At 50.8% G+C, this 24,808-nt stretch overlaps 1 protein-coding gene across 10 annotated transcripts in view; it reads right to left on the reverse strand.

Moving 5' to 3' along the window:
- The window catches only part of NRAP (nebulin related anchoring protein), a 76,687-nt gene that overhangs the window by 10,098 nt on the left and 41,781 nt on the right, over window positions 1-24,808 (reverse strand). For 9 of the 10 annotated variants that reach the window (XM_047824878.1, XM_047824876.1, XM_047824875.1 and 6 more), the window contains 14 exons: window positions 23,819-23,923; window positions 22,564-22,671; window positions 20,901-21,212; window positions 19,763-19,867; window positions 16,894-16,992; window positions 15,179-15,283; window positions 14,344-14,451; window positions 13,687-13,800; window positions 11,564-11,761; window positions 9,769-9,873; window positions 8,400-8,498; window positions 6,334-6,438; window positions 5,874-5,981; window positions 4,694-5,005 (listed from right to left, as the gene is read on the reverse strand). In XM_047824878.1, the coding sequence (XP_047680834.1) occupies window positions 4,694-5,005; window positions 5,874-5,981; window positions 6,334-6,438; window positions 8,400-8,498; window positions 9,769-9,873; window positions 11,564-11,761; window positions 13,687-13,800; window positions 14,344-14,451; window positions 15,179-15,283; window positions 16,894-16,992; window positions 19,763-19,867; window positions 20,901-21,212; window positions 22,564-22,671; window positions 23,819-23,923 (1,983 nt within the window). The remainder of the gene's footprint in view (window positions 1-4,693; window positions 5,006-5,873; window positions 5,982-6,333; window positions 6,439-8,399; window positions 8,499-9,768; window positions 9,874-11,563; window positions 11,762-13,686; window positions 13,801-14,343; window positions 14,452-15,178; window positions 15,284-16,893; window positions 16,993-19,762; window positions 19,868-20,900; window positions 21,213-22,563; window positions 22,672-23,818; window positions 23,924-24,808) is intronic. The other variant, XM_047824877.1, reaches the window with a different exon arrangement.

Genomic DNA, 24,808 nt, shown 5'->3' on the forward strand with positions numbered 1-24,808 from the left:
GGGCTTTATCACCCTTTTTTTTCATTTTAAGGACTCAGAAGATTAGAACTACAGCAGCATCCCTGGGACAAAATAGTTTAAGTGGTGCTGTAGGACAATGAGTCTGATCAGGAGTCTCCTAAAACATTAGGTCTTAGTACCATCCCTCCACCTGCCCACCATTATCTAGGATGAGACAGTCACATGAACGCTTTTCTTCTTCTCTTTATGGAAATTAGGCATTTTTTAAAGGTGGAAAAAGACCCTCTAAGGAAATCTCAAATTTGGATCTAAACGAAGTTGATAGCGTTTCTCTAATTTAGATACAAGCTCTGCTGTAACGCAAAATATCACTCCAGAAACCAGCCTCTCGGCCTTTTTAGTTCCTTTTCATTTCAGGATTCACAGCGTCCCTCACAGCTGGTCTCAAAGAGGGTCCGTTTCTGATCTACTGTCTGCTGGTTAATGCCCCCGTGCAAATTCCACTCTGCTTTCTAACTGGTGAAGGGAGGCATCACTCAGGTTCAGGAGCAGGCTTCAAAACCCCATGTCAGTAAGATTGCTTTTTATACCACGATCTTTCGGTCTACACCGGCAAAGCTTTTGCCTTCCACTCTGATAAAGAACAGAGAAAATTGGATAAATTTCTAAGTTAGAGAGAATAATCCGACAGGACCTCTTCACAGCCGGGTCTCGCTCCTTTCATACGCAAGATGAAGTGGGGAACACTCTTTCAACTTGCCTTTTGTTGAGCTGAACAGTACAATCGCAGGTAAGTCAGAAAGCAAGATGCAGGTTCCCCAAAGATCTGACTGCGCCTCAGACTCTCTTATAAATGGATCGTCTATTGATATTTCAGCTCCCAGCCCAGGTTGGACTATTCACGCAGACCCTAAAAACAACACGCCTGCCCCAGACTTCACGATGAAAGAGGGGGAGAGAGAGGGGAGTTGAGAAGAATCAGCTACCCAAAGATGGTTTTAAAGAAGGATTCTAAGATAATAAGAGAGCCTCGCATGCTGCCCAACTGCATCTGGCTTCCCCAAATGGCAGTCTTGCTGTTTTCCCTTGCCTGGAAGCCACCTTCGGATTCGTACGTGGGGTTTCCCGGCACCCCCATTTTGCAGCACCGGCTGCAACTGGGTCCCCAATTTCCAACGATGTAAACAACTGCACCCAGGAGGCGGCCAGTGGGAAGGTGTATTTGTCGTATTAATGGGACCCTTTATAATCACTCTCTTGCACAGGGTGTGGTTTGCTTTAGACTCATTATTTCATGCATTGTTCATGGCATCCTTCAAAGGAGGGGTTCTTATGCCCATGCGCAGAACAATTTTGGTGTTCGACTGACTGCTCAGATTCTCAGAAGAGCCACCGGCGGCTGTCCACTTGGTGTACCACGCAGGCGGTCATTGAAGGAACCCTTAGGAGTCGGAGCACCTGGGGTCCTAATCCAGCCACGTGGGGGAGCCAAAGAGCACTGAACTAGGAGTCTGGACACGAGCCCTGCTCTGCTCCTTGCTGTAGGGTCTGGAGCAAGTCATTCCCCTGCCAGCCTGTGACCCTGGGCAAGTTATTTAAGATTACAGGTGCCTTAGCTGCCACATCTGTAAAAACGAGAGGAACACCAGTATGCACCTAGATACTAAATGAGATAGTTGGTGCAAACCATTTAAACAAATGCCTGGTCCAGAATAAACGTTCCAAACATTGTAGCTAATGTTATTGTTGTTTCTGATGGAGAAACTGAGGCTCGCGGAGCTTACAGAGTCTACCTGAGGTCATGCAGCCGTAAAGGGTGGGGTCAGGGCTGTCCCCTTGACGGTCCCTGAAGGTGCTCTTCAGGACTCCCTGCAGCCCCCGCACAAGATCATGGCCATTCACTGTAGAGCACTGCCTGGGCACAGCATGTATCTCATACATGTCCCGAGGCAAGCATGGCTTGAGCAACTGTGGCCTGAGACCTTCGTCCTGGGGGAGAGCACCTCTTGGCTCTCTCTGGCCCGACCCACAGCTTTCTTTCTGGCCAGGGTAGGAGAGGGCAGGAGAAGCAGCCGGAGGCTGGGGGCTACTGTTCCTCCCCCAGACTGAGCTGAACTGAGTCAACACACAAGGAGCCTTTGTTTCTTTTTCAATACAACATAACTACATGAAATTAGATTTTCAATAACGACCACAAGAAAACTGAAGCCTCAGAACCAGCTCAACATTACGAGGTGTCCTCTGTCCTCTTGCAATCTACCCGCCCCCCACCAAATGAACAAACTTGAAGTTTAAAAAGCGATGCATGAAACATCATACGGTGATTTAAAAAAATTAAGCCATAGCTTCTCAGCATTCCAAATTTTAATACATATCCTATTTCATAAAGTGTGTAAGAATGCCAGCTACCATCTCTTGGAAAGTCCTTTGCTTTTTAGATTGTTTTTCCTACATTTTTAAGCATTAAAATATCCTTTCTTTTCAGAAAAAAAACCTTTGATATAAATGGTAGCTTGAAATAATGTTTAGGTTTTTTTCCCTCACTTAGTAAAGTAAAAATCTGAGGGCAATCTGGGTGGCTTAGTCGGTTAAGCATCCAACTCTTGATTTCAGCTCAGGTCATGATCTCAGGGTTTGTGAGACAGAGTCCCAGATTGGGCTCTGTGCTGACAGCATGGAGACTGCTTGAAATCCACTCACTCTCTCTCTTTCTCTGCCCCTCCCCCTCTTAAAATAAGTAAATAAACGTGAAATAAAAATCTGACATTATACTGATGCCACCATCTTAAAAACATCTACCCGTGAACCCTGAGATCTGACGTCACTGGTCAAACCTCTTTGCTTCTCTGTTGGAGGGACAGAGGCCTAGAAAGCAAAGTGAAAGTTCCAGGACACGGAGTCAGTGGGTGACAAAGTGGGGCTTCCCACGAGTGTCTTGGGGCTCCCGGCTCGGCTCCCCTCACCTCTCCCGGATGGTCTCTGTATCTGCCCTGGAGGTTCCTCTTCCCCCCAGGAACAGACCATTGACAAGATGGTCATGCCATGCACCATTCTTGGAGATGGCAGGACAGCCATCTAGCAGGTGGAAGGCCTTCCTAATGGAACTCGGGCTGGCCCCTTAGTAACTGCATCCCCTGTGTGGGGCCCGATGACCTCCCCCTGCCCCACACTCGACCTGACTGGGATAACTGCCATTCCAGTGAACTGCGATGAATAATTAGGTGACCAGTGAATCATGACATCACGGAGTCCGAATTAATCACCAATTATGTGTTTATAATATTCTGTCTGTGCCGTGTAACTAAACTCAAGAGCGGTCGTTGCCCTAAAGGTAACCAGACTCAAGACCTTGGTGTGGAGAAGAATCAAAACAGCTAACACTTCCTGGCACGTTTCTATGCACCGGGCACCATGCGAGGTTTCACACAGGCCAGTCCTAAACTGAGAACTGGGTTCTCAACTGGGGGCAGTTTTGCCCCCCACGTACATTTGGCGATATTTCAAGACATTCTGACTGTCACACCGGGGGGGAGGGCAGTGCCATGGCATCTAGTGGGTAGAGGCCACCGTGCACCAGACGGGCCCCACCATGGAGAATCACCCAGCCCAGAACATCTGAGGTGCTGGAGTTGAGAAAGCCTGGTAGGAGAGCTCCTTCCTCCTAGGGCTGAGAGAGACGACACGTACAAGTTCACGTGGTTCAGTGCCTGCCACTGACCACACCCACATTATCATCGTTACCTTGTCCCAGCGGGAGACGCTGAGGCCTGGAAGGAGGAGGGAACCGATGTCAGCACGTATGGGAGGGGCTGGTGCCCTGGCCTGGGTGAGGACCTCTCTTTTCTGGGTCTCAGTGTCCACACTTGGGTTGTAGGAAGCCTGACTCCCCTGCAAGGAGCTCCCTCCTCGAGAGCAAGATGGGTAAGATGATGGGTTCTGGGGTCAGTCCTGCCTGGGCATCTCCCAGTGACCTCATCTGTGTAAGAGGAGTCATGACTGTCCCCACCTCGCAGCATGTGGCAAGAGGGACACTCAGGCAGGCAGGCAGACAGCGTCAGCTGTGGCTGGATCACTGTTTGCCAGGCATGAGCTTCCCCCCCCCCACTGCATACCGTCCAGCCCCTACTCTCTCTCAGACCCCCTGCTCCAGACCACATCCTCCTCACTTGCCCACTTCCTTTGTGCTGGCCTCAAATAGGCTGGGGCTCCTCCCGCTCAGGGCCTTGGCCTTTGGATCTGCTATTCTGTCGGCTGGAGTGGTATCTCCTTCCCTCAACTTTGGTCTTTGCTCAAATGTTGCCTTTTCAGTGCCCTGACCCCGCCCTCCGTTTTAATTTGCACACACACAGGTCCACCCACCTACCCCCCTTCCCTGCTCTGTGTGTCTCCACCACGTGTGTCCACCCGACGTACCACGTGTCCTACTTATCACAGTCCTTCTCCCTCCCAGATCTTGGAAGCCCCGGGAAAGCAGCAGTTTTTGACTTTCCTGTTGACCGTGGTAATCCCCAGGGCCTGGAAAGGTGTAGTAGGTACTCAAGAAACAGTTATCAAACAACCGAATGATTCCAACCTAGATGGCCCGACACAGACCCGGCAAGTTTTAGCTTTGGCGGGGCGGGGGGGGGGGGGGGGGGGGGACCGAAACGCAAAGGAAGAAGCAGAGATTTACATCCAGCCTCGGCGGGGGGAGGAAGGTCAGGGGCTGGCGTGCAGCCCGAAGGTCTCCTACCTCACTCTGCAGGGCGTGAGCTCTCTTGGCCCAGGACATCTTCAGGTCCTCAGGCAGCGCCGTGAACTCGTGGCACCATGTCCTGTAGTCGTGATCGCTGGCTAGGGCCTGGGCCTTCCTGGCGTGGACCAGGTGCACCATGTCCATGGGCAGGTGACACTGGGCTCGGCTGCCTGCCGCCCCCCGCCTGTACTGAAGCTCGCTCTGCAGCTGGCCCACCCGCCAGCAGTGCCGGAGCCGGGGGTCCTCGCTCACGCTCCGGGTCCCGATCAGCCTACCTCGCTCCTTCACAAAGTCATGTCGGTAGAGAAACTGGAAGGGAAGACTGCAGTCAGGGGCCGGCCTTCGGCCTGCTTAAATCCCACCTGCATGTTTTCACTGCCGACCCTAGAAAACTCACCCACTCTTCCACTAGGAGGTGATGATTATAAGAAAAACCACAGTGAGGGTGGCCTGAGAGCATGCTTCCTCCCCGGGGGCTGAACAATTAAAACATCGCTCCATTCTTCCTACCTAATTAAAACCATATCCTCAGGACCAAAGGAAGGGCCCCACTCCCCTTATGTGTGTCCTATGGCCAAAAGGAATTTATCAAAAAAGGTAAAAGAGAAACTCGTGCTTTAACCGTTTGTACTTGGCAAAACATTAAACCCAAAAGACAGGATCCATTTATTTGAAGTCCACGTTTTCTGTGATTTGTTTGTGGGAAAGAGAAAGTCACCTTCATGTCCCAAAGCTATGGACGCTATCAACAGAGTGGCTGAAACACAGCTGGCCAATCCTAACGCCAACGTGTGAAACTACAGAGAGCCAAGAGGGAGATGCGTTACGGTCGTATTACAATTTCTCTTACGGGTTCTCTGTCGAATTCTAGGCGCAGTTAGAAAGCAGGCAGCTCACGCGTTACAGCGGGGACCGCTGGCGAGACCCCGCCATTAGAAACAAATCCTAATCGCTTTCCTGCTGGAGACCTTTGCCTGAGTTTAGCTTCGGATTAACAGAGCCTTTCTTTCCCTCCCTCCGTCAAAGAGTCTCATTCCTAACTAATATATTCTGCAGGTGACATCCTGTCTCACACGGTGATGGATTTGCTTTAATTCAGGAAAATCAGCCGTAGACATTGTTTTACAAGAAGTTAACAGAAATTAGGCAAAATGGAAGGTCATATCATTCGACTCACATCACTGGCTATATCTCCAGAGACGCGAGCAGCCTGGAAGGGAAGAGCGTCTATCGTCAGCTTGTAGCCTTGAGCACGGAGATTACGCCAAGACTCCTTGTATTTGGCCTACAGTAGGAACACATGTAGATCTTCTTTAAAAAAAAAAAAAAAGAAAATTACACGAACCAACGAACAAAGGCTACCCCTTTCATTTGTAGTAGGGCGTTCGAGAATCGATTTCTGACCAGCAAAAGCGCTCTCTTTTGCAAAGACAATCTCATTAGCACACACACTGGCGTGCTCTCACGCATATGTACGCGCCACACTTGAGGAAAAATGCATTTACCATGAGCATCTAAAAGACATTTTTTAAGTTTCTGGGAACACCAGAAGGGCCACCGTTAGAGCCCATCACGGCCACAGACAGACGTGGCTTTGGAGCACGTCTGCACCTCAGCTTACGTCAAGAAAGGCTTACGTCACTCAGATTGGCCGCGTTTGCTTTGGCTCGGGCGAACTCAGGCAGACCCAGGGTCATTGTGTACCGGTGCCTCTCCTCGTCCCCGGCTGCTTTATAGAGGCGCTGGGTAGAAAAAGAACGAAGAACAAGCAAGGAGATAACGCTCAGTGCTTCTGCAACGCTGCAGGTCCCTCGCTGGCAGGCGGGAAATAGGTTTGCAGAAATAGGTTTGCGGAAGGCCACTCGCTGTGCCACAGATACACCTTCAGCCCTGGGGAAGATCTGTCTTTCAATAAAGTCAGTTCTTTCATGAGTCAAATTGAGTGACATAAAAGGAGTATGTAAGACATTGCAAGTTGCTTCTGACGGGGTTCGGGACAGGTCGCCCCAAAATACGGCACCTTGGCGTACTGAACGCTTTAAGCTGAAGGAATCTGGGAAACAGCAGGTGCCAGAAGGGCTCTTTCTTCTCCCCTCTCCTGAAGCAGGTCAGAAGACCCTCCTGTGAGAGATGCCCTCCCCACCCCCAGAGGCGATGAGCGTCCTTATCTCCGAAGACGGCGGGCTGCAGAGAGGAATCTGAGCGAACAGACCGAGCTAAGTGTGCCCCTGTTCTTAGCTCATCACGTTTTGCCGTGACTCTCTACTCTTCATCGAACCTCGTACTGAAACGCTCAGGTCTAACCCGTTTCTTCTGTCTTCACTTCCTTATGAAGGCTCCCCGTACCATGTAAAACTTGAGTTAAATACACTAGTATGCTTTTCTTTTGTTAATCTGCCTTTTGTTACAGAAGCCGCACTGAGACCCTATGTTGGGTAAAAGAAACGGTAACTTTTCCTCCTTACGCTTTGCCCAATAATAGGCTGAGGAAAGAAAACCACATTTAGGAACACTATCAAAGCTCTTCTCATTGTAAACTTTTCCCTTGAGGATATAGTGTACAGACGATAAATACCAAGATCCGGGGGGATTTGGGAGAAGCCCCGGTTGGCGGAAGGGGGGTTCCCAAACTCTGTTCTGCATCCTTTCCTAAAGCCCCGGCTCCTTCCGTGAGCAAACTCCCACCAAGGCCGCCCTGCACGGCCTCCGCCAGTTACGAAAACACCTATTCTTGTGATCAGAAATGGCTCTGTGACTGGTGAGTTCTCTGAGGCCAGAGGTCATCACAAGAGGCAGTGTTACCCCACAGCATCCAGCTCACGCAGCAGGCAGGAAAGCCTGGACGGGAATTTAAAATTGAGAACGGTTGCTACCCAAGCTCTTGGGGACATTCTTATCCTACGCTGCTGTCTCTTACTTTTTGACTTGGGGGAGAGTGGACCCTAATTGTATAAATAGCCAAATCTCGACTGGCTTCTAAAAGAGTCAGGAAGAAAATCTGAATAACTCAGGACGATGCCAAATTTAATTCTCTGCCGAGCTCGATTTCTGTTTCAAACTTGCAAGAGAGCCACCGAGAAGTAGAACCAAAGGGGCTGGACCGCTGATTTTATGTAATAAGATCCCTTCCCCTGTGTGCCGCTCTGGTAGAGATATTTAAATAAAGTGAGCAAACAGCACGTAAGGGAGGAGGCAGAAATTCCAGAGGTCCGACCAACAGCATTCTACGTAACCGGCCTTGCATCAGCACCCCTGAATAACCACACATCCTTCCGAGAATAATCATCAGAATGACCACGGACGTGCGGTTAGCCATTATGTTCCTAGACAGAACAGATGAACGACGGACCAGTACTCTCAAACTTTAATGTGCCAAGGAAACACGTGAGGACCCCGTTAAAGGACCATGTGCATTCAGTGGGTCAGGGGTGGGGCCCGAGGTTCGGCACTTCTAACAAGCCCCCCAGGATATCCTGCTGGTTCATGACGGCCCTTGAGGGGCAAGACTAGAGTCTGAACCAGATTTCCAACTGGGCCTTCCTTCCCTCTGGAAAATGTTTACATTCCATATGTGACGTTCTTTTCTTTCCAAACCCCCATGCAAACACGCGTGCTTTTTCCCGGCCCCGACCCCACAAATACACGTTATTTTTAACAAGCTAGCAGTTTTTAAAAAGGCCATTCCAAAGCCATCCGATTTTACCTCATTGGTAATCTGGTTGCTGAGTTTTGCATGAAGGAGGCTGGGGGTGTCTGTCACAGCTGTGTACTTGAATGACTGGGGATGCTGACGGTATTTACTCTGAGGGAAGAAGACGACTTGTTAGGCATCAAACCCGAAGGAGACGAAGCTCTCTAAGCACTGGTTATAAAATCTCACTTTGCAAAGGCTGCTAGTCTGTTCCCCGGAATCCAGTCCGACACCTGTTCTCGTGACCTCAGAGCTCAGAGGGAGGAAGACGCAGAGGAGGACAGGAAGGACTGAATCAGATGCTTACCCACAGGAAGAGGAGAGGACATCTAGCCCTTTGCCATGAATGGGAACGTGACTATTGAAATTTGCAGTTTGCTCCTGACCTTTGTTCACTGGAGACCCAGAGCCCCTCGGCTCTGGGAATGTCCCAGAAAGAACTGTGCAGCTTAAAAAAAAAAAAAAAAAAAAACCGATTGCCTGCACCCCGCCCCGGGAGACCAGGATTCATTAAACTGTCAGTGGGCCCAGGCATCTGTATTTTTTTTTCAAGCTCCAAAGACAATTCTGATGCCCCACCAGGTTCAGAAACCACTCTCTTTTGAGATTTCACTGGAAAAGTAAAGCGCAAAGTTCAATCTGAACTCCCACGGTGAGGCCAGCTCCGTTTTCTCAGAGCTCCTAATCAATGTGTGAGCCCACCTGATACTTCCAGTGCCCTCTGTTATGCCCTCCTGTCCTTGCATCTACAGTGAGTGGACGTCCCAGAGCCCTTGCAGGTGTAAGTAAGATTCCTCAGAAGCTCAAAGGGCTTAGAATTCTAGACTTCTGTATTTTTACCATGAAATTATCACCAAGCTTCTAACAACCATTTCCCAGCCACCGCAGAAGCATAGTTGCTGGGACTATTAGCGCTAATCCTCATAAAAACTAAACGAGAGGGGTAGGAGGACCCCCATTTAACCGATTACAAAGGTGAGACTCAGAGAGGGCAGGTGACAGGCTGGAGGTCACACAGCAAATGAGCACTGGCCTAGGATTTCAGTCTCCATCTGTTGGTCTCCAAAGCCGGCCTTTTTGTCATTGTACCACAGGGCCACTCTTCAAAGGGACCCTAGGGAAGCAGATCTTACGAGTCAGTGAATAATTCTTACGTGTTCATAAGGGACTGGCTTGATATGTGCAAAGCTGTCTTAAATGACATCCAGTCTAAATGGAGGATCTCGTAACAGAACAGAGGCCCCAGAAGAGGTTATGCGGTGAACGGCCACGGTTAACAGTTAACATCTAACTGGCTTCAGCAGGAAGAAGTAAGCTGAATGCTTATTTCTCCCGTGGAAATAAGACGGATACCCCTCAGCCCTCCAGGGTCCCCGGTCACCTCACTGATGAGTTCAGATGCCTTCTTTCTCCCTTCGATCTCTAACGTGCCTGGAATGACACAGGGAACGCCTCGCATGAAGTTCAGGTCTGACCGGTACAAATTCTAGAAGAGACAACACAAGGAGTCAGAAAAGCCAAACTGGCAGAACAAGGAAGCAAGGAGAAGCCGGAGGACCCACGAGAGGATAACGTCATAATTAGAACTCACGGCCAAGCCAGTGTCTCCAGACAGGAGCATCCTCAGCAAACACACGGTGCCTCCCAGTAAGTGTTTGTGGGGGATACAAAAATGTAGGTCAAAAGAAAAACGATTCTGCTGTCACCTGTCTCCGTAGCTTTGGAGGGAGGTGAGGCAGGTTTTTATCTTCATGGGGGCTATCAAGACATAAACGCTGGAGTGGATCGTGCTTGGAAAGTCAGTTGTCTTGGGGCAAATGTGGAAATGACGGTTTAATAGGCCTTCTAAAACAAAACCCAGCAGCAGAGGGTGGCATTAATTAATCATGGGTTAAGAAAGAACTAATAAATGAATCCAGAATCATCTGGCACAGGCCTGTCTGTGTGGGTAGGGGCGAGTGTGTGTACCTGAGTGATCCGGGCTGACAGTTTAAAGGGTCCCCAAATTCGCTCCCCTGCAGCCACGCAGGTGCCCCCCCTCCCCCGCCCCCCGGCCGATGCTGCCTTCCAAGTGCTGTCACAGCGAGAGGCAGGGCAGGCAAGGGCTCCGCTCAAGTGACACACGGGCCCTGAGCTGAGCGTGGCAGCTCCACGGTCCTCCAGCTGCTCTGGGGTTCCTGACAGTTTCTGGCAGCCGGTAAGCACCGTACACGGGCGGAAAACCCGAACAGACGACAGATACCCAGATCTGAGTGTCCCTTTGCTTCCAGGCACTGTCGAACCAGGATGCAGGTTTTGTGCGGTGTTTTGCTTTCCAACCCCAGCCCGTTACTTGCAAAGCCCATAGCACAGAAACCTAGAAAGGTAGGCAACAGGGGGAATGCCAAACAGGACGCTGCCGCCTGTGGAGGGGAGACATCCAGGATCTCTTTGGGAGTGAGGAAATCCTCAGTGCTCCCCAATACTCCCAGGCCACCTGCTTCCGGAAACAGGTGGCTCGAGCTTGACACGCACGTGGGAGGCCCGTGAAGGTCTCCACCACTCGTCGCGGGGACCCGGGAAGGACTGCTGGGGCCCGGATGCCCTGCCCTCCCCCACACACTCGCCTCTGCCTGAAGTGGGTCCGCTCTGACCCCAGCCTCTCCTAACAGAGCATAGCCTCCCTCAGAACACGGGCAGCCTGGGAATTTATGAAGCACAAAGAAGAGCCACCCGCCCCGGTCAGACCTGAGGCCAAAGGCAGTGCCGGTAGCAAATCTTCAACATGCAAAACATGTGAGCGGAGGGCATCCTGGTCAGACGCCATCTAAGTTCACGTGTCAGCCCCCCTTTCTCACTGACAGTTGTGGGGTCTCGGGCAAGCTCTCTCTTTAACTTCTTCGAGCCTCCCTGTCATTTCTAAAATGGGGTAAAGACTACTGATACGGGGTTATTTCGAGGTTCAAATGAGATCATGTGTGAAAACGTCATGTTTGGAACCAGTGGATGTTTCCCGTTGCCGTTAGATCTGTGTAACTGTGCTGGGCAGGAGGACGGGGCAGCGTTTCCCAAGAAGACCCCAGTTTGGGATTTCTCACCTCCGAAATCCCCCGCGGCACCAACAGGAGCTTGGAGTCACTGCCTCCTGGTCAAATCTGAGAGGACAGAGCCCTGAGAGAGAGGCCAGGTCCCCTTACCTCGCTCTGCAACTTGTGAGCTCTCTTGGCACAGCTGAGCCTCAGGTCTTCGGCCAAGGAAGTGTACTGGGGGAGCGGGTGTCTGTAGTCCTGGTCGCTGGCCAGGCTCTGAGCCTTCCTGGCATGCACCAGGGTCACCATGTCCAATGGCAGATGGAAGTGTGCCTTGGAGAGTTCAAAGCCTTTCTTGTAATTCACCTAGAGGGGCAGACAGATCAACAGCCGCTATTTCAAAGCCACCATTTGCACAGGGACCATCAGGGACAGAGAGTGCAGTGAGAGTCTCCCAGGTGAGCCCCGGAGATGTTCTGGCGGGACCGCTGCTCCTTTCTTGTAGGGACTGGCTTAATTAGCAGGATTCATGACACTCACCACCCTCAGCTCCTGGAGGTCACTGACTTAGATGATGAAGGCCCACGGCTCCCCCAGTTGGGGCAATACAGAAGTGCAGGAGACCTACATCACATCACGTCAGTGATTCCCTTGCTGAGTCTTTAGATCTTCCCATTTGCCAGAGGCAAGAAGGTATGTGGCTAACCTGTGAGGGCACGGGGCCCGCCAGAGTTTCTCCCCCTCCCCCTGTCAGGTTCAGACTTTAGACACCGGGGACTCCCTTCTCAGGCTTAGCCGATGAAGAGCTTCTTCAAAGCATCAGACGACATCCTAAGAAGTCTGGGTCAGGGGCGCCTGGGTGCTGAGCGGGTTGAGCATCTTACTCTTGATTTCGGCTCAGGTCATGACCTCACTGATCGTGAGTTCGAGCCCCGTGCTGGGCTCTCCGCTGACTGTGCAGAGCCTGCTTGGAACTCACTCTCTCTCTCTCTCTCTCTCTCCCTTTCTCTCTGCTCCTCCTCTTCTCGCTCTCTCAAAATAAATAAATAAACTTGAAAAATGTAATTAAAAAAAAAAGAAATCTGGGGGCCAGCAGCAGTGGGTAGACGCTTGGAAAGCCAGTTCTGAGGGATGGGTATTCCCAAGAGGCACGCTGAGGGAGGAGAGGACAGACCACAAGCTCCACGGCAGTCCTCAGAGAAGCTGCCGGAAGGTCTGCGAAGTTCATTCTGGGCTTTCTCAGGAGTCAGATGCGTAACTTCCACCTCCGCCATCTTTCCCGGAGCCCCGGTCACCCCTCCCTTACCTCCTGCTCCCATCTAGCACCCTCCCCTGACCCCTAGCATAAAGGACAGGACAATTCATGTGCAACCCCACATTCTTCGGTCAGCACTCCAGCCCAGAAAGGGGTGGGGGTTGGGGGGGAAGAATGTTAGAAATGGGGAAACTGAGGCGGAGAACATGTGAAGCTGTGGACAGAGCCTGAGATGGAGGGCTGGCACCACATTCACTTTCTAGCTGATCTTAGACAAGGGACTGAGGCGCTCAGAGTCTAGGTCTTATCAGTAAACCGGGATGGATAAGACGATAATGTTCCTCAAGAGAGTTCGTCCAATGGTTAAGGGAGACCCGGGGTGTAAAGGTGCTTCGTCCTTCGAAACACAGTGGATATACGTCAGCGTCCAGCCCCACCGTTTGCCCGCGTGCATATGTGCAAGGGGACACTGCGTACACACTCGTGCCAGCATCCAGAGGGTCGAAACCACGGGCTGCAAACTCAGACGTTTCCAGGCACCCAGACGATAGCACCAGTGAGTGATGCGGGCAGTGAGGGAAAAGGAGGCGGCCGCCTGACCAGGAGAGCATAGGTCCCTTCTAAATGGAGCTCTCGGTAGTCAACGTCAACTGTGGCCTTGAGGAATCCAGGGCCAGCTTCTGGCTGGAAGTCTACGACCTTTATGCAAAATGTTCCACTTTTAAAGGTTTGCAACTAATTCACTCTGCAGACCAAACAAAACAGCTCTGTCGTCCAAACCTAGCCCACAGGCCCCCCTTCGTGGCCACTGATCACATCACAGAATGGCCCAAGGGAGCTCAGGGGTCATCTGGCTCAAACTGTCACTTGACGCAGGAAGAAGCTCAAGCCCAGAGGAGCCAAGGGACCCAACAAAGGCGCACAGCTAGTTAGGACAGAGCCAACGGCCACAACCGGAAGGACAAACGACACATGCTGGCCGTGCACCATTAGGTGGGGGCCCCCCCAGTCCCGCTGCATTTTTTCGCCTACTTACTTCGCTCTGCAGCGAGTTCGCATACACTGAATGTGCAAGGCTGATATCGTCTTCCAAGCTCCGGGAGCCAAGCATCTGCCCTTTCATTTTCTCAAATGCCTCTTTGTATTTGTACTAAAGGGAAAGAGAGCGGGAGAGAGTAACAGCTCGGGGACAAGGGACACGGAATGGGAGAGGTGGGTATTGGGCGAAAATGTTTTGTTCTTTTGACAGTGACTGGGTGAGTTAAAAGAAAACGCGTGGGAGTCGTCAAAAGGCCTATTCTTTCATATGCAAGACTCCCAATGACTAAAGGGCTGGATATGAACTGGCAGGACATGTTAGCACTTGGGCGGCCCGCGCTGGAAGAAGGTGGGTGCATTGTTAACAGTCTCTGCACGCGGACTTGCTTTAGGAAAGCGCCTGGTGGAGGGTGCATTTCATCTGCCCGGGGTCCAGAGTTACAGTCCGGCATTTGGCTTTGTACCCCGGCTAGGGGATTTTTTTTTGTTGTATGGTATGTTCTCTCTCACTGGTCGTTACCAGATTGCCCTAACACAGTCAGTTGGGAAAGCAGAGGACAGTATCCACAGGCAAAAGAAGGCAGGGGTTGGGGGCAAAAGGAGTAAAAATCGGTTAGGATTAAACATTGACACGGTAATGGAGGTGGATGCTCACGTCACTTATGATTTCGCCGGAAGCCTTTGCTGCCTGAAATGGAATGGCATCCAGTCTCAATTTATATCCGCCGTCTCGAAGTTTGCTCCAGGATTCCTTGTAACGTGTCTGTTGGGAACATGCGGACAAATAAAGACCTTCGTGTGATCTGGTGGTTCTGAGATGCTCATTACCAAGATGGGCACCGGCTTTGTTATGGGTTTTCTCACCCAGCGCCCGGTTGCAGTTAGAAATCACTGTGTCTTAGCAAAAACCGAGAAAGAGTTGGAGCCTGCCTCACGCCCACCCACGGGAGGGAGAGTCTTTTGGGGGCGACTCTTTAGAGTCAGACCCAGATTTCTCTGAGCAGCAAGCCGAGTGGAAGAAGGAGGCATAAGGCTGAGCGTGCACAGCTCTTGATGTAAGATAAGAACACAACTGTCTCTGTCGAAGAACGGGAAAGGGGGCGGGGGTTGCTGATCAAGGTCACGGGAGGGAAGGGTCTCTCCTCGCCATAGCCGTTGGCTGCCCTCACCTATATTCTGACGCTCCCGCATTTCACCCCCTCAGTACCAACGCCTTTTGTAGTAGGGCGGTTTTCCTAGTCTCATTCTTGCAAATGAGCTTGACTCCTCTGGAGGATGGCCTACCTAGCCCGCAGAACTCAGCAGCGCAAATGAAAGCATGGGGCCCCTTGGTCACAAATATTACAAATTTCAAGATGGTGACGGCAGAGCATTCAAGTAAGCTCCAGGCCCTTCTGAGTACGGGATGCTTCTGAGCACAGGCTGCCGGGCACTGCCCAGGTCCCCGGATCCCCCGGAATGAAAGCCAGTGCCCCATCCGCCAGCCTCACCTCACTGATATTCATGGCATTCAGCTTGGCCAGGAGGACTTCAGGGAGGTCGGCTGTCTGAGTGTAATGGTGCTTTATGTTTTCTCCTTGTTCCTTATATAACCTCTGTGAAGGAAGAGAGGTTTTGCATTAAACCCAGAAGGTTCTTCCACACAGCCATCAGCCAAGTTACGCTCCGGGAGACAAGGGACAGCTGCCACCTCCCCATAGAGACAGGATCTTGGGTGCCCTGCCTCCACCTGGATCCCGCAGCCAGCACGGTGACACGGGCTTCGTGCCCTCCCGAGTCCTACGTCCCGGCTCAGAACACGACAGGCTGAAACCTGCCTCTGCGTTAACACTCTGCTTGTAGCATAAACCTGACATGGTGTCAGATGGGAAAATGAGGTCTAGTTAACACGTAATAATTTTGTTATTAACCGTAAAGCGTGGGAGGGCATTAAAATTCAGAAGCATGAAAGAGGGCTCTTCCACAGGGGACGTCTGGACCTACTTCAATCCCCACTCCCTTCCTCCGTCTCAAGGATTCTTGTGCTAATAAATGTCTACCAGGTGGGTCTGGGGTGTCTTTCATGCGGAACTCTGATTTGGGCTTATGACATCCTCATAGTGATGACACACGAAGTTGGCATCGGCCACCAGAGAAAGTTTCTAAGCCGGGCTTTTCCATCCCAAATCTTAGTAGCTGTGTCCAAAGTTTCTACGTATCACAGCACTGCCCCCTAGAGTTGGTTAGGGTAAGGAAGAAGCCCGGGTTGTTTTTCTTCATACAAAAGTTCTTGTTTGACCATCTGTGTTTCTCAGAATTTAATTTGTTTCTGATGGGCTGCTTGTCAAGAAATTATAAATTCCTAAACCTGTAAGTTTGTAAATCATCCCAAAACTTATTCTGATAGGCACTCAGGACATTTCCAAATGCCTGTTAAATAAGGCACAATCAGAATAAAATATTCAATTGGGAAGCATGAGAGAGAATTTTGAAACTCCTCTTCACCAAGGGTTGCACATTTTCCTCACGGCAAGTCGAATGGTTTGAAGATATTTATAAGGCGTGTCTGCCCCACTTTACAAAGATCTGCGGGCCTCTCTCAGCAGAATCAGCCAAACGGGGTTAACCCATGTCCTAAAGTGAGTTTTGACGGGACCTCATCATTCGATTTGGTCTCCAACGAACGCCATGCCGTGAGGACAAAAGGCCAGGTCTCAGTTTCACGTTAAAAAGGGAAGACGGGAAGTGAGTTCACCATTAGTCTCGTGCCCGCAAGACCCAAATCATTTCCAAAGTCTTTGGGGGAATTCAGAGAGCAAGAATTCCTGCCCTCGGGTCCCAAGGAGCCCTAGCGGGGGCTGTCTTCCAGTTGCCAAGAATTTTCACTCCCAAAGTTCCAGTTCTGGAAACAACACCTTAAAACAAAAAGGAGAGGGGAAAAGCCCCCCCCCCCCAACACAAATCTTGAAGATATGCAAATGGGAAGACAGGAGAGCATGAGGGCAGTGGGGTGGCAGAGCCCCACTTGGCATCAGAAGAGCGGTAACACCCCATTTGCATCCTAATGAGGAAGCACCCCCGCTAAGGTGCTCCTTGGCAAAGGACGAGGAGTTCCTTCATCCTTAGAACAACAGAAAGAGCAAGGCAAGGAACCCTCAGCTTCAATCGCAGTGTTGAAAGAAGAGCCCACTCTTAGAGTTCATAATGTATATATATTATCACTTACATCCACGGCTTGGGTATAACTAATTCTGGCCTGGACCATCTCCGGAGTGTCTTTAATACTGGTAAACTTCAAAGCATCTGGAGGCTGACGGTACTTCTTCTGTTGAGCAGAAAAAGATCAAAGCTGTGAATTTTGTGCCGCTCTTTCATGCCATTTGAAAGGGAAAATCATAGGTTGCTTGAGATTAGAGTGAATTTGTGAACATAATTATTATTCGGCTTTCCTCCATCTTTATATCCTAGGTGCCTTCAGGTTAATATTTGTTTCAATTTAAGAATAACCTCATGTCAATTAACATTAAAGTATTTCTAGCTGGTGCAAAGAAAACATCGCGAAATTGGGTTATACCGCTAAAATACCGGGGGATGTACGCCTAGGAAAGGGTTCTTTTTGTGGGTTTCAAATGCTGCGTTGTTTACATCTCTTAGTTTGGGTCTCCCAAGCAAGAAGGTGGTTACATTCATCAATTGAAGCTTCCCGCTTTCCTTCCACGAAAGGACTTGGCAGAGATTATCACAGTCAAAACCCTCGCATTTAACAGTCAGGGATCACAACTATTCAATCACTTTAGAACCTGGTTCAGTTAACATGAGCAAGGATTCTTTAGAATGTTTCAATAACAAGAAGAAGGGTGCTATGGTTGAAAGGAAGAAGCTTACACTTTGAAAGACACTGGAAACAAACAAACAAACACAGAATCACAAAGAATTCCAATGCTGGCAAAGACCTAGATACCCAATTCTGATTCTAAAAGTCATGCTGAAATTAATTCCGGGTTTGTTTGTTTGTTTGTTTGTTGTTTTTGCAATCCAAATACATTTCCAGGAGACTAGGACAGTCTCACTCTTAATGGACTTATGAAGTGTATCGTTCCTCAAATCAAAGACCTATTTTATGAACACTTCCTCATTTATCAGGGTCAGTTTTTGCAGCCTGGGTTGATTAAGGAAGACAGGGTTCGGTACCCAGCCATCTGTTGGGTCACCTGCTTTTGTAAATAAAGTTTTATCAGAACACAGCCATGCTCGTTCACGTACACGGTTGTCTATGGTTGTGTTCACACCCACAAAGCTGAAGACACTCCCTATTTGGTCCCTTACAAGAAAAGGTGTGCCGACTCCTGCTTTAAGAGACAGGCGTGTATGCATCTGTGGTTTTCTCAGCAGTGTGTGGCATTCGGGCTGAAAATTAGGAGGTCAGCCAATTTGACACTGAACTGGAAGTGTGGGAAACAGAAGCGAGGTGATTCGGGAGAACGGCCGAAAGATTTTCTTGCCTTACTGAAGTTTGAGGACTGGCATGCAGCATAGAAGATAAGCCAATTCATTGAGTAAGTCTGCAAAATGAGGTGGAAAATTAAGCCCACTGTGGGATCAACAGTTCCAGAAAGCTCCCTTGGATGCCAGACTTCGATGCATGAAAGAATCATCTTGAAGTCTAAATTGTGTGTATGATTTATTTTTCACATCCTTTTATGAGTGGGCCCAATGAGAGCTTAGGAGCATGAGTCCTCCAACCTAGATGTTTGCTGCGGCAAGTTTCTCAAAATCGTCCTTTGAGGAAGGTCTTTCGTCAGTCAGAATGAACTACTTAGGGCCGTGAAGTGTCCACTGAGCCTTGAACGTTGACTAAGATTTCCTAAGAATTAGGCCAATCAGAGCGAACCCACTTCTGGAACCAGCTCTGTGACATGTCAGGCTAACCAGAATATTCTCCCATGGGAAAGACATCAACGCCGGGCAGGTGTGTTTGGAAAACCAACTTAGGTGTCTTTCTGTTCTACCTACACATTCAGTAAGAAAGTGTTCTCAAAACAAAGTCCCAGGAGGCTCATTACAAAGGCTACCATCTTCTGTGGCTGCAGCCGTGGTGATCCCCTCCCCACCCAGGAAAATCCAGAAAGACCAGGTTACTTTGGAGGCAACTAGAAAAATTCTCACTTGCCTTCTGAGCAAGTTCCTCCCCAAACAGACATGAACAGAGGTGGGATTTGGGTTGTTCGAGGATGGGCAGCCTCCGTGTGAGCACGAGGCAATGCCAACTCCCTGGTGTGTCTAATCCAGTGGCTCTCCACCTTCCGGCAGCATCTGGAGACACTGTGGGTCGTCATACCTGGGCAGAGGGTGCTATTGGCATCTAGTGGGTGGAGGCCAGGGGTGCAGCCAGACACCCCACGTGACCCGGGACAACCCCCACAACAGAGAGCTTTTGGAATGCCAGCAGTTCTGAGATGGAGAAACCCTGATCAAATCTTTAAAAGACCTGTTTAATGAAACTCTCCCCAAAATGCGAGCAGACGGATCTTTTTAGCACGCTGTAACGCCTTAGGGTCCAGCTGGGGTGGCTGCAGGTGGACCGGCGTGAGATTTAAGTAGAAGTGAGACCCCTCAACAGGAGAGACCCGGGTCACGTACTCCACACCACGTGAATATTCAAAAACTGTTTACACTGTGGCGGGAAGAGAGAGAGAGAGAGAGAGAGAGAGAGAGAGAGAGAGAGAGAGAAAACGGGCATCAAGTCCCGAAAGAGCTTTCTGGGTGCAATAAATGTTATCTTTTCATCATCTCTCCCTTGTTGCTTCATTAAAAAGGTAAGCTGGTGGGTAGCAATTGAGCTCTTTTTGATTGTCATTATTATTCATAATATCATTTGTCACCCACTTTGTTTTTGCCGGGGCTCTACGGGCCCCTACTGGTGTGTGTTTGGTATGTAGTTTCCCTCTAATTACCAGCCCTAGTCTGGGCTTCCGGGCCTTTCATGTAGCTTTGCCTTTTTCTTCGCCTTTTGAGTGGAAATTATTTTAATTTTATACAGCAATGCCACACGCCTAGTGCAGCCGGCCCTGTTGCACGCTGTCAGGAAATCTCACCTCGCTAATGAGTTCTCCTGCCTTCTTCGCCTGCTCCACATTTAATGACCCGGTGGCGACCCAGCCCGTGCCTTTCATCCACTTCACATCTGCCCTGTATTGGTTCTGATAAAGGAGAAAGAAGAAAAAGGCAGGCCATTGTTGGCGCGCAGACATTTAAAGGGCTGTTAACGGCTCCCAGATGTCGCCTTGGTGCTGGCTGAGTCAAATTAGATGCCACTTTTGTCTTATCCATTTCTGCACAGTCACAGGCAGGGCTCCAGAATGTCAATTAATTTCCCCTCTAATTGGAGCCTCCCGCTGCCGGTGGCGTTAGGCCCCACCCACGGGCGCCCGGGGGTGCAGCGGGAGGGGTCGGATCAACCTTGTCCCTCATTAGGGACGCGTGTCTACCTCGGGAAGAGGAGTGTCCTCATTGTCTGCTTTCCCCGTTTCCTTGTTGGAAATGACAAGCAGGGGAGAAGAAAATGAGAACTCACAACAGAACCCGGGTGGGGAGCTATTTGAGGGAATTTCACAAGACAGCCCAGGCCTCCCACGGTGCCGATTCCTTCCTATGCGCCTCGGTGCGGGGCAGGGGGCACATCTCATTTCTTTGCTCGCCGTGCGTGGAAGGAGTCGTTTTAATGGAAAGCCATTTAAAGGGACGCGTCTCTAAAACTCGCGCATCACCTGTATCCCCGGAAACCGCTCTGCCAGGAAGGGTGGTCTGTACCGCCCTCCCCACCGCCCGGCCCGCGTGCGGGCAGCTGACCTGCCTTCTCAGCGCACAAGAGTCACCTGAAGGAGGAGGGGAGCCAGGTGGGGCACCCAGGAGAAGGGGGAGGGAGCGCTCAGGTTAGCGTGTGCCATCTTCCCGCAAAGGGCACCACCCCCCGCAGAAAAACGAAGGAGGGAAAACAGATGTAGAGCAAATGCCCCGGAGGAAAAAAGTCGCTGGGTGGTGGTATAGTATCTGAAGCGGGCAGAGCTCAAATAGAGGTTAAACCACTAGGAAAGCTGAGCTGTGTCCGCCCTGGGATCCAGAAGCAGGTATGTCAGGGGATACACTACCATCTCGGGGGCGGTGGGGGGGGGGGGTGCTGGGGAAAACCATCGCGGCAACGCTAGCACACGCACGCGTGCGCACGGAGCTTACGTCGCTCTGTAACCCGTACGCCTTCTTGGCCCATTCCACCCTCATGTCTGTGGGCAAAGCGGTAAAGTGATGAGATGCTGTCTTGTAGCCTATGTCTGTGGCTAGATGCTGAGCCTTGCGGGCGTGCACGAGGTGGACCATGTCCAGGGAGACGTGGCACTGGGACCTGGTGTCCTCGAACCCCTTCTTGTACTCCAGGTCGCTCTGCAGCTTGGACATTTGCAGCGAGTGACTCATTTGTGAATCCCCCTGGGCATCCTTCGCCCCGATCAGCTTCCCTCTGGACCTCTCATAATCTTCCTTGTACTTCACCTAAACAGGAAGGAGAGAGAGGGGCATGTTAGCGTCTCCTAAAGGCATTGTTAACTTTCAAACTGAGGGTACGAAAGTCCAAACAAAGCCAAACAACAGAATCTTACTAGAATTAGAATCTTCTTGTCATTGAACAGTGAAATAAAAGATTACTCATTATTTCCCTCTTCACCTCAGCTGCCAGGAAGCTCAGAGCTAAACTGAATGCTCAGCTATGCAACAGTCTATTCCCAAGTTCCTGGTGACATTCCATCTCTTGTCTGTATTCCTCAACCTCACTTTTTCTGGATTTATTTTTAAGTGGCCCGTTGTTTCCTTTCTGGGAATAGTGAAAACGTTATAAACAAAAAGTAGTCGTGGAATGAAAATGACACAGAATAGCCCAAACACAGCTGCTGTTTGAGAAAGGGGCTCATATTCACTTGGAAAAAGACCGACAGTAGTGAGGATCAGAAGGAAAAAACAGATACAGAACTGCCTTAAAAACTGTAACAGGATAATATTATCAGGAGACCTGGGCTCTCCTCTCACCTGAGCCAACAACAACAGTATTAATACCTGCCACCATTTATTGAACACTCACTGTGAGCCAGGCCTGGTACAAACCCAAGCCCCTCAAAGTGCATCTGTAGACCAGTGCTGGTTCATGAACTCTCACCAGGAACAAGATAAGGACCTTATGCCAGAATGACATCACCAAGTCACTGTTTAGCTCAGCTGATATCTACGTATATTTATATAGGGGAGTATATTTATGTGCATGCATTTCTTCTGGAAGCGAGACTGTCTTGATGACATTAGCAGACTTTGTCTTCCACTCTGGCCTCGGCTTCTGATCTCACATCAGACTCCCGACAGATGGCAGTGGACTATGAACTCTCAATACATGTCAGTTTGTTTCATTTCCTTGGAAACCTTTTGCAACTGCCGATTTACCAACGAGTTAACTGAGATCTTGGAAGGTCAAACCACCTTCCCAGAATCGCGATGCATACTAGGGGATGGAGCTAGGATCGTACCTAAGGTCCATCTGACACCAGGGCCTACGCTCTCGGTCACTGGCAGCCCACGACATCCTTAGTCCTGGAATGTCTCTGAGCCTCAGTTGATCTGTCACGTAAGCCATTTAGCTTACTACTCGTGCTGCTGCCGCTAACAATGCCTCCACCTCCTGAAAGCCAACGTGTGGCAAGCAGTGTGCTCTCGGCTCGTACAGGATTATCTCATTGTGAAGCAGTCGTATTTATCCCCACTTCGCCGATGGGACCCTGAGGCTCAGACCCTTTCTGACTCTCCTAGATGGAAAACGGCAGGATTCGTGGCGCCCTGTACAAGCTGAGCACCTACTCACCTCGCTGGCCAGGTCCCTGTTGGCTTTGGCTGCCAGGAAGGCCAAGGAGTCAAGACGTAGCTCAAACCCTTTCGCCTTCTGGTTTTCCCAGCTGCTCTTATACAGTTTCTGAGGAGATGGGGGAGAAAAGAGATCATCCTCCTGCAGGAAGCCTTCCCTAGACTCTGTAACGCTCTCTCCAGGAGACAAACACGACTGCGTCCTTCCACAGAAACCTGGTAACCTGAACACCACCAGACCTCCTTGTTCCTGCCTCAAGGCCTCCTAACACACAGGGCTTCGGTCAAAAGAAGCTGAATTTGAACTCCAGAGGCCTTGAAAACTACTAGGAGTCTTCACGGGGGTCTCAAAGACATGCCTGAGGTGGAGTAACATTGCAAAACGCCCGGCAACATTTCTGGAAGGTTCCCCACCCCTGCGCACACAGCCCGCTCAGCCCAGCAGGTGCCACAGCTGCGTATCTTTGTCTCCCTGCCTCCAGCCTCTAGTCCACCTGGGGCTTGTCCTTGCTCCTCCCATGTCCCTTCCTGCCCCCACCTGCGGGTTTCAAGGTCTCTTTTCTGAAGGCTCCCTCTCTGTGTGTGTGAATCAATTTAGCCCCTGTTGTTCCTTCTTATTTTCCCCTCTACCTAGGACTCAGATCAGGACTCCAAAGACCTGGGAGCTGAGGGGGAGAGCTGAGGAAGGCCCCTGCTGAAAGACAGGGAGGAGAAGGTTGGGCCACGCATGCTTTGTGTCTGAGAGCCATCTGGGTAATGGCTACCTTCAGCACACTCCTCCTCCTCCCAGGGCTTTCCGTATATTAGCTCACTGAAGCCTCGTGACAACCCGATGAGACGGGAACTAGTATTACCCTTCCTTTGCCAATGGGACAACTGAGTGCAAAGAATTAGCCCAGGGTCTCACACCTAGTAAGTGATAGACCCAAGGATCGAACAAACCCAAGCAGTTTGGAGCTAACGCCTTCAAGTGCTGCTTCCTTCCTTCTAGCAATGCTCTACTGCTGTTCGAGCCGCGACCCTGGAAGAACCACTGCCTCCTACCCTGTTATATAGTCAGTGGGTCAAATCTCCCGCCAGCTCGTTCCTAGGGAAAGTGGTCCTTCCCTCCCCCTACAACTGGCCAGGAACGAGGTCTGCTGGATGAGCTGTTTACAACGACCGGATGTGCGGAACCCCAGGTGACAGAGCACAGTGGCCTGGCGCCTACGCGGGAAAGCAGAGTTTACAGCCACCCCCGCCCCCTCTGGCCATACCTCACTGAGATTGGCAGCGTTGGCTCGGGCCTGTAAGAAGAGAGGCTCATCTTTGCTGATGCTGTACTGATGGACGGACTGCTCGTTTCCTGCCTTGTAGGCCACCTGTCAGGAGAGAGCACTGGGTCAGGAGCAGGTGGCAGGGTGGGGTGGGTGGCACGGCATCTCGGGTGTGCCTTCAGATCTGCTTGGCGTTTCTGCGACCTGCACGGGGTGGGTCCATTACAAAACCCGCCAGGCCAGACGCTGGCTAGCAGACGACAGCAAATGGGGCTTAAGGCCGGAGAGGTAAGGGCAGAAGGCGAGGCAGTGAGGAGCTGCGAGAAGAATGTGGTCAGGGGACCAACCCGACCACACTGCCAAGGTCCCTGTCTTCACACGTCGCCCTTGAGAAGGCACTGAGCTTCCCAAGCTGTTCCCATCTATGCTGTCCACAGCCACAGAAAATAACCCGCTGCAGGGCTCAGGTGGGCCCAGGCTCCCCGAATGAGAAAAATAAGAAGCATTCTCTGCCCCCCTGCACGTCCCCGCCACCCCCCCCCCCCCCATCGCCAGTCCCAATGCATTCACAGGCAGTGACACCTGGGAAGCGAGCAGTGACCAAAAAGACAGCACAAGTGAACACCTGCTCCATGAAAAACGTACCCCTCTGTTCTTTCTCTCTCCCCTTCCCTCCCACCCCCCAACTTGAGTTTCCAAAAGGCGGCTTTCTGATGCCCCTGAGCTCGTTGGTAGCATCCTTTCCAGCACGCGTCCCTGGACCTTTATGAAGGACGACTAGGACGGTCCTGGCTACCCTGCGGCAGCTCCAACACGTGCTTGGTGTACGCGCACAGGAAGTGCCCAACACTGATGTGCAAACAACATACATGGTGTTTCACTCCGATGCCGCCCGTCTTGGGGCGCATGTCCCCCCCCCCCCAAAGAGAATTCTCTCCCGGCTGCAGAAAGACAGAGCCTGTGATGAGAGGTAGGAGGAGGGGGAAGAAA

This window comes from Prionailurus viverrinus, chromosome D2 (genome assembly GCF_022837055.1).
Source record: "Prionailurus viverrinus isolate Anna chromosome D2, UM_Priviv_1.0, whole genome shotgun sequence".
Taxonomy (NCBI): domain Eukaryota; kingdom Metazoa; phylum Chordata; class Mammalia; order Carnivora; family Felidae; genus Prionailurus; species Prionailurus viverrinus.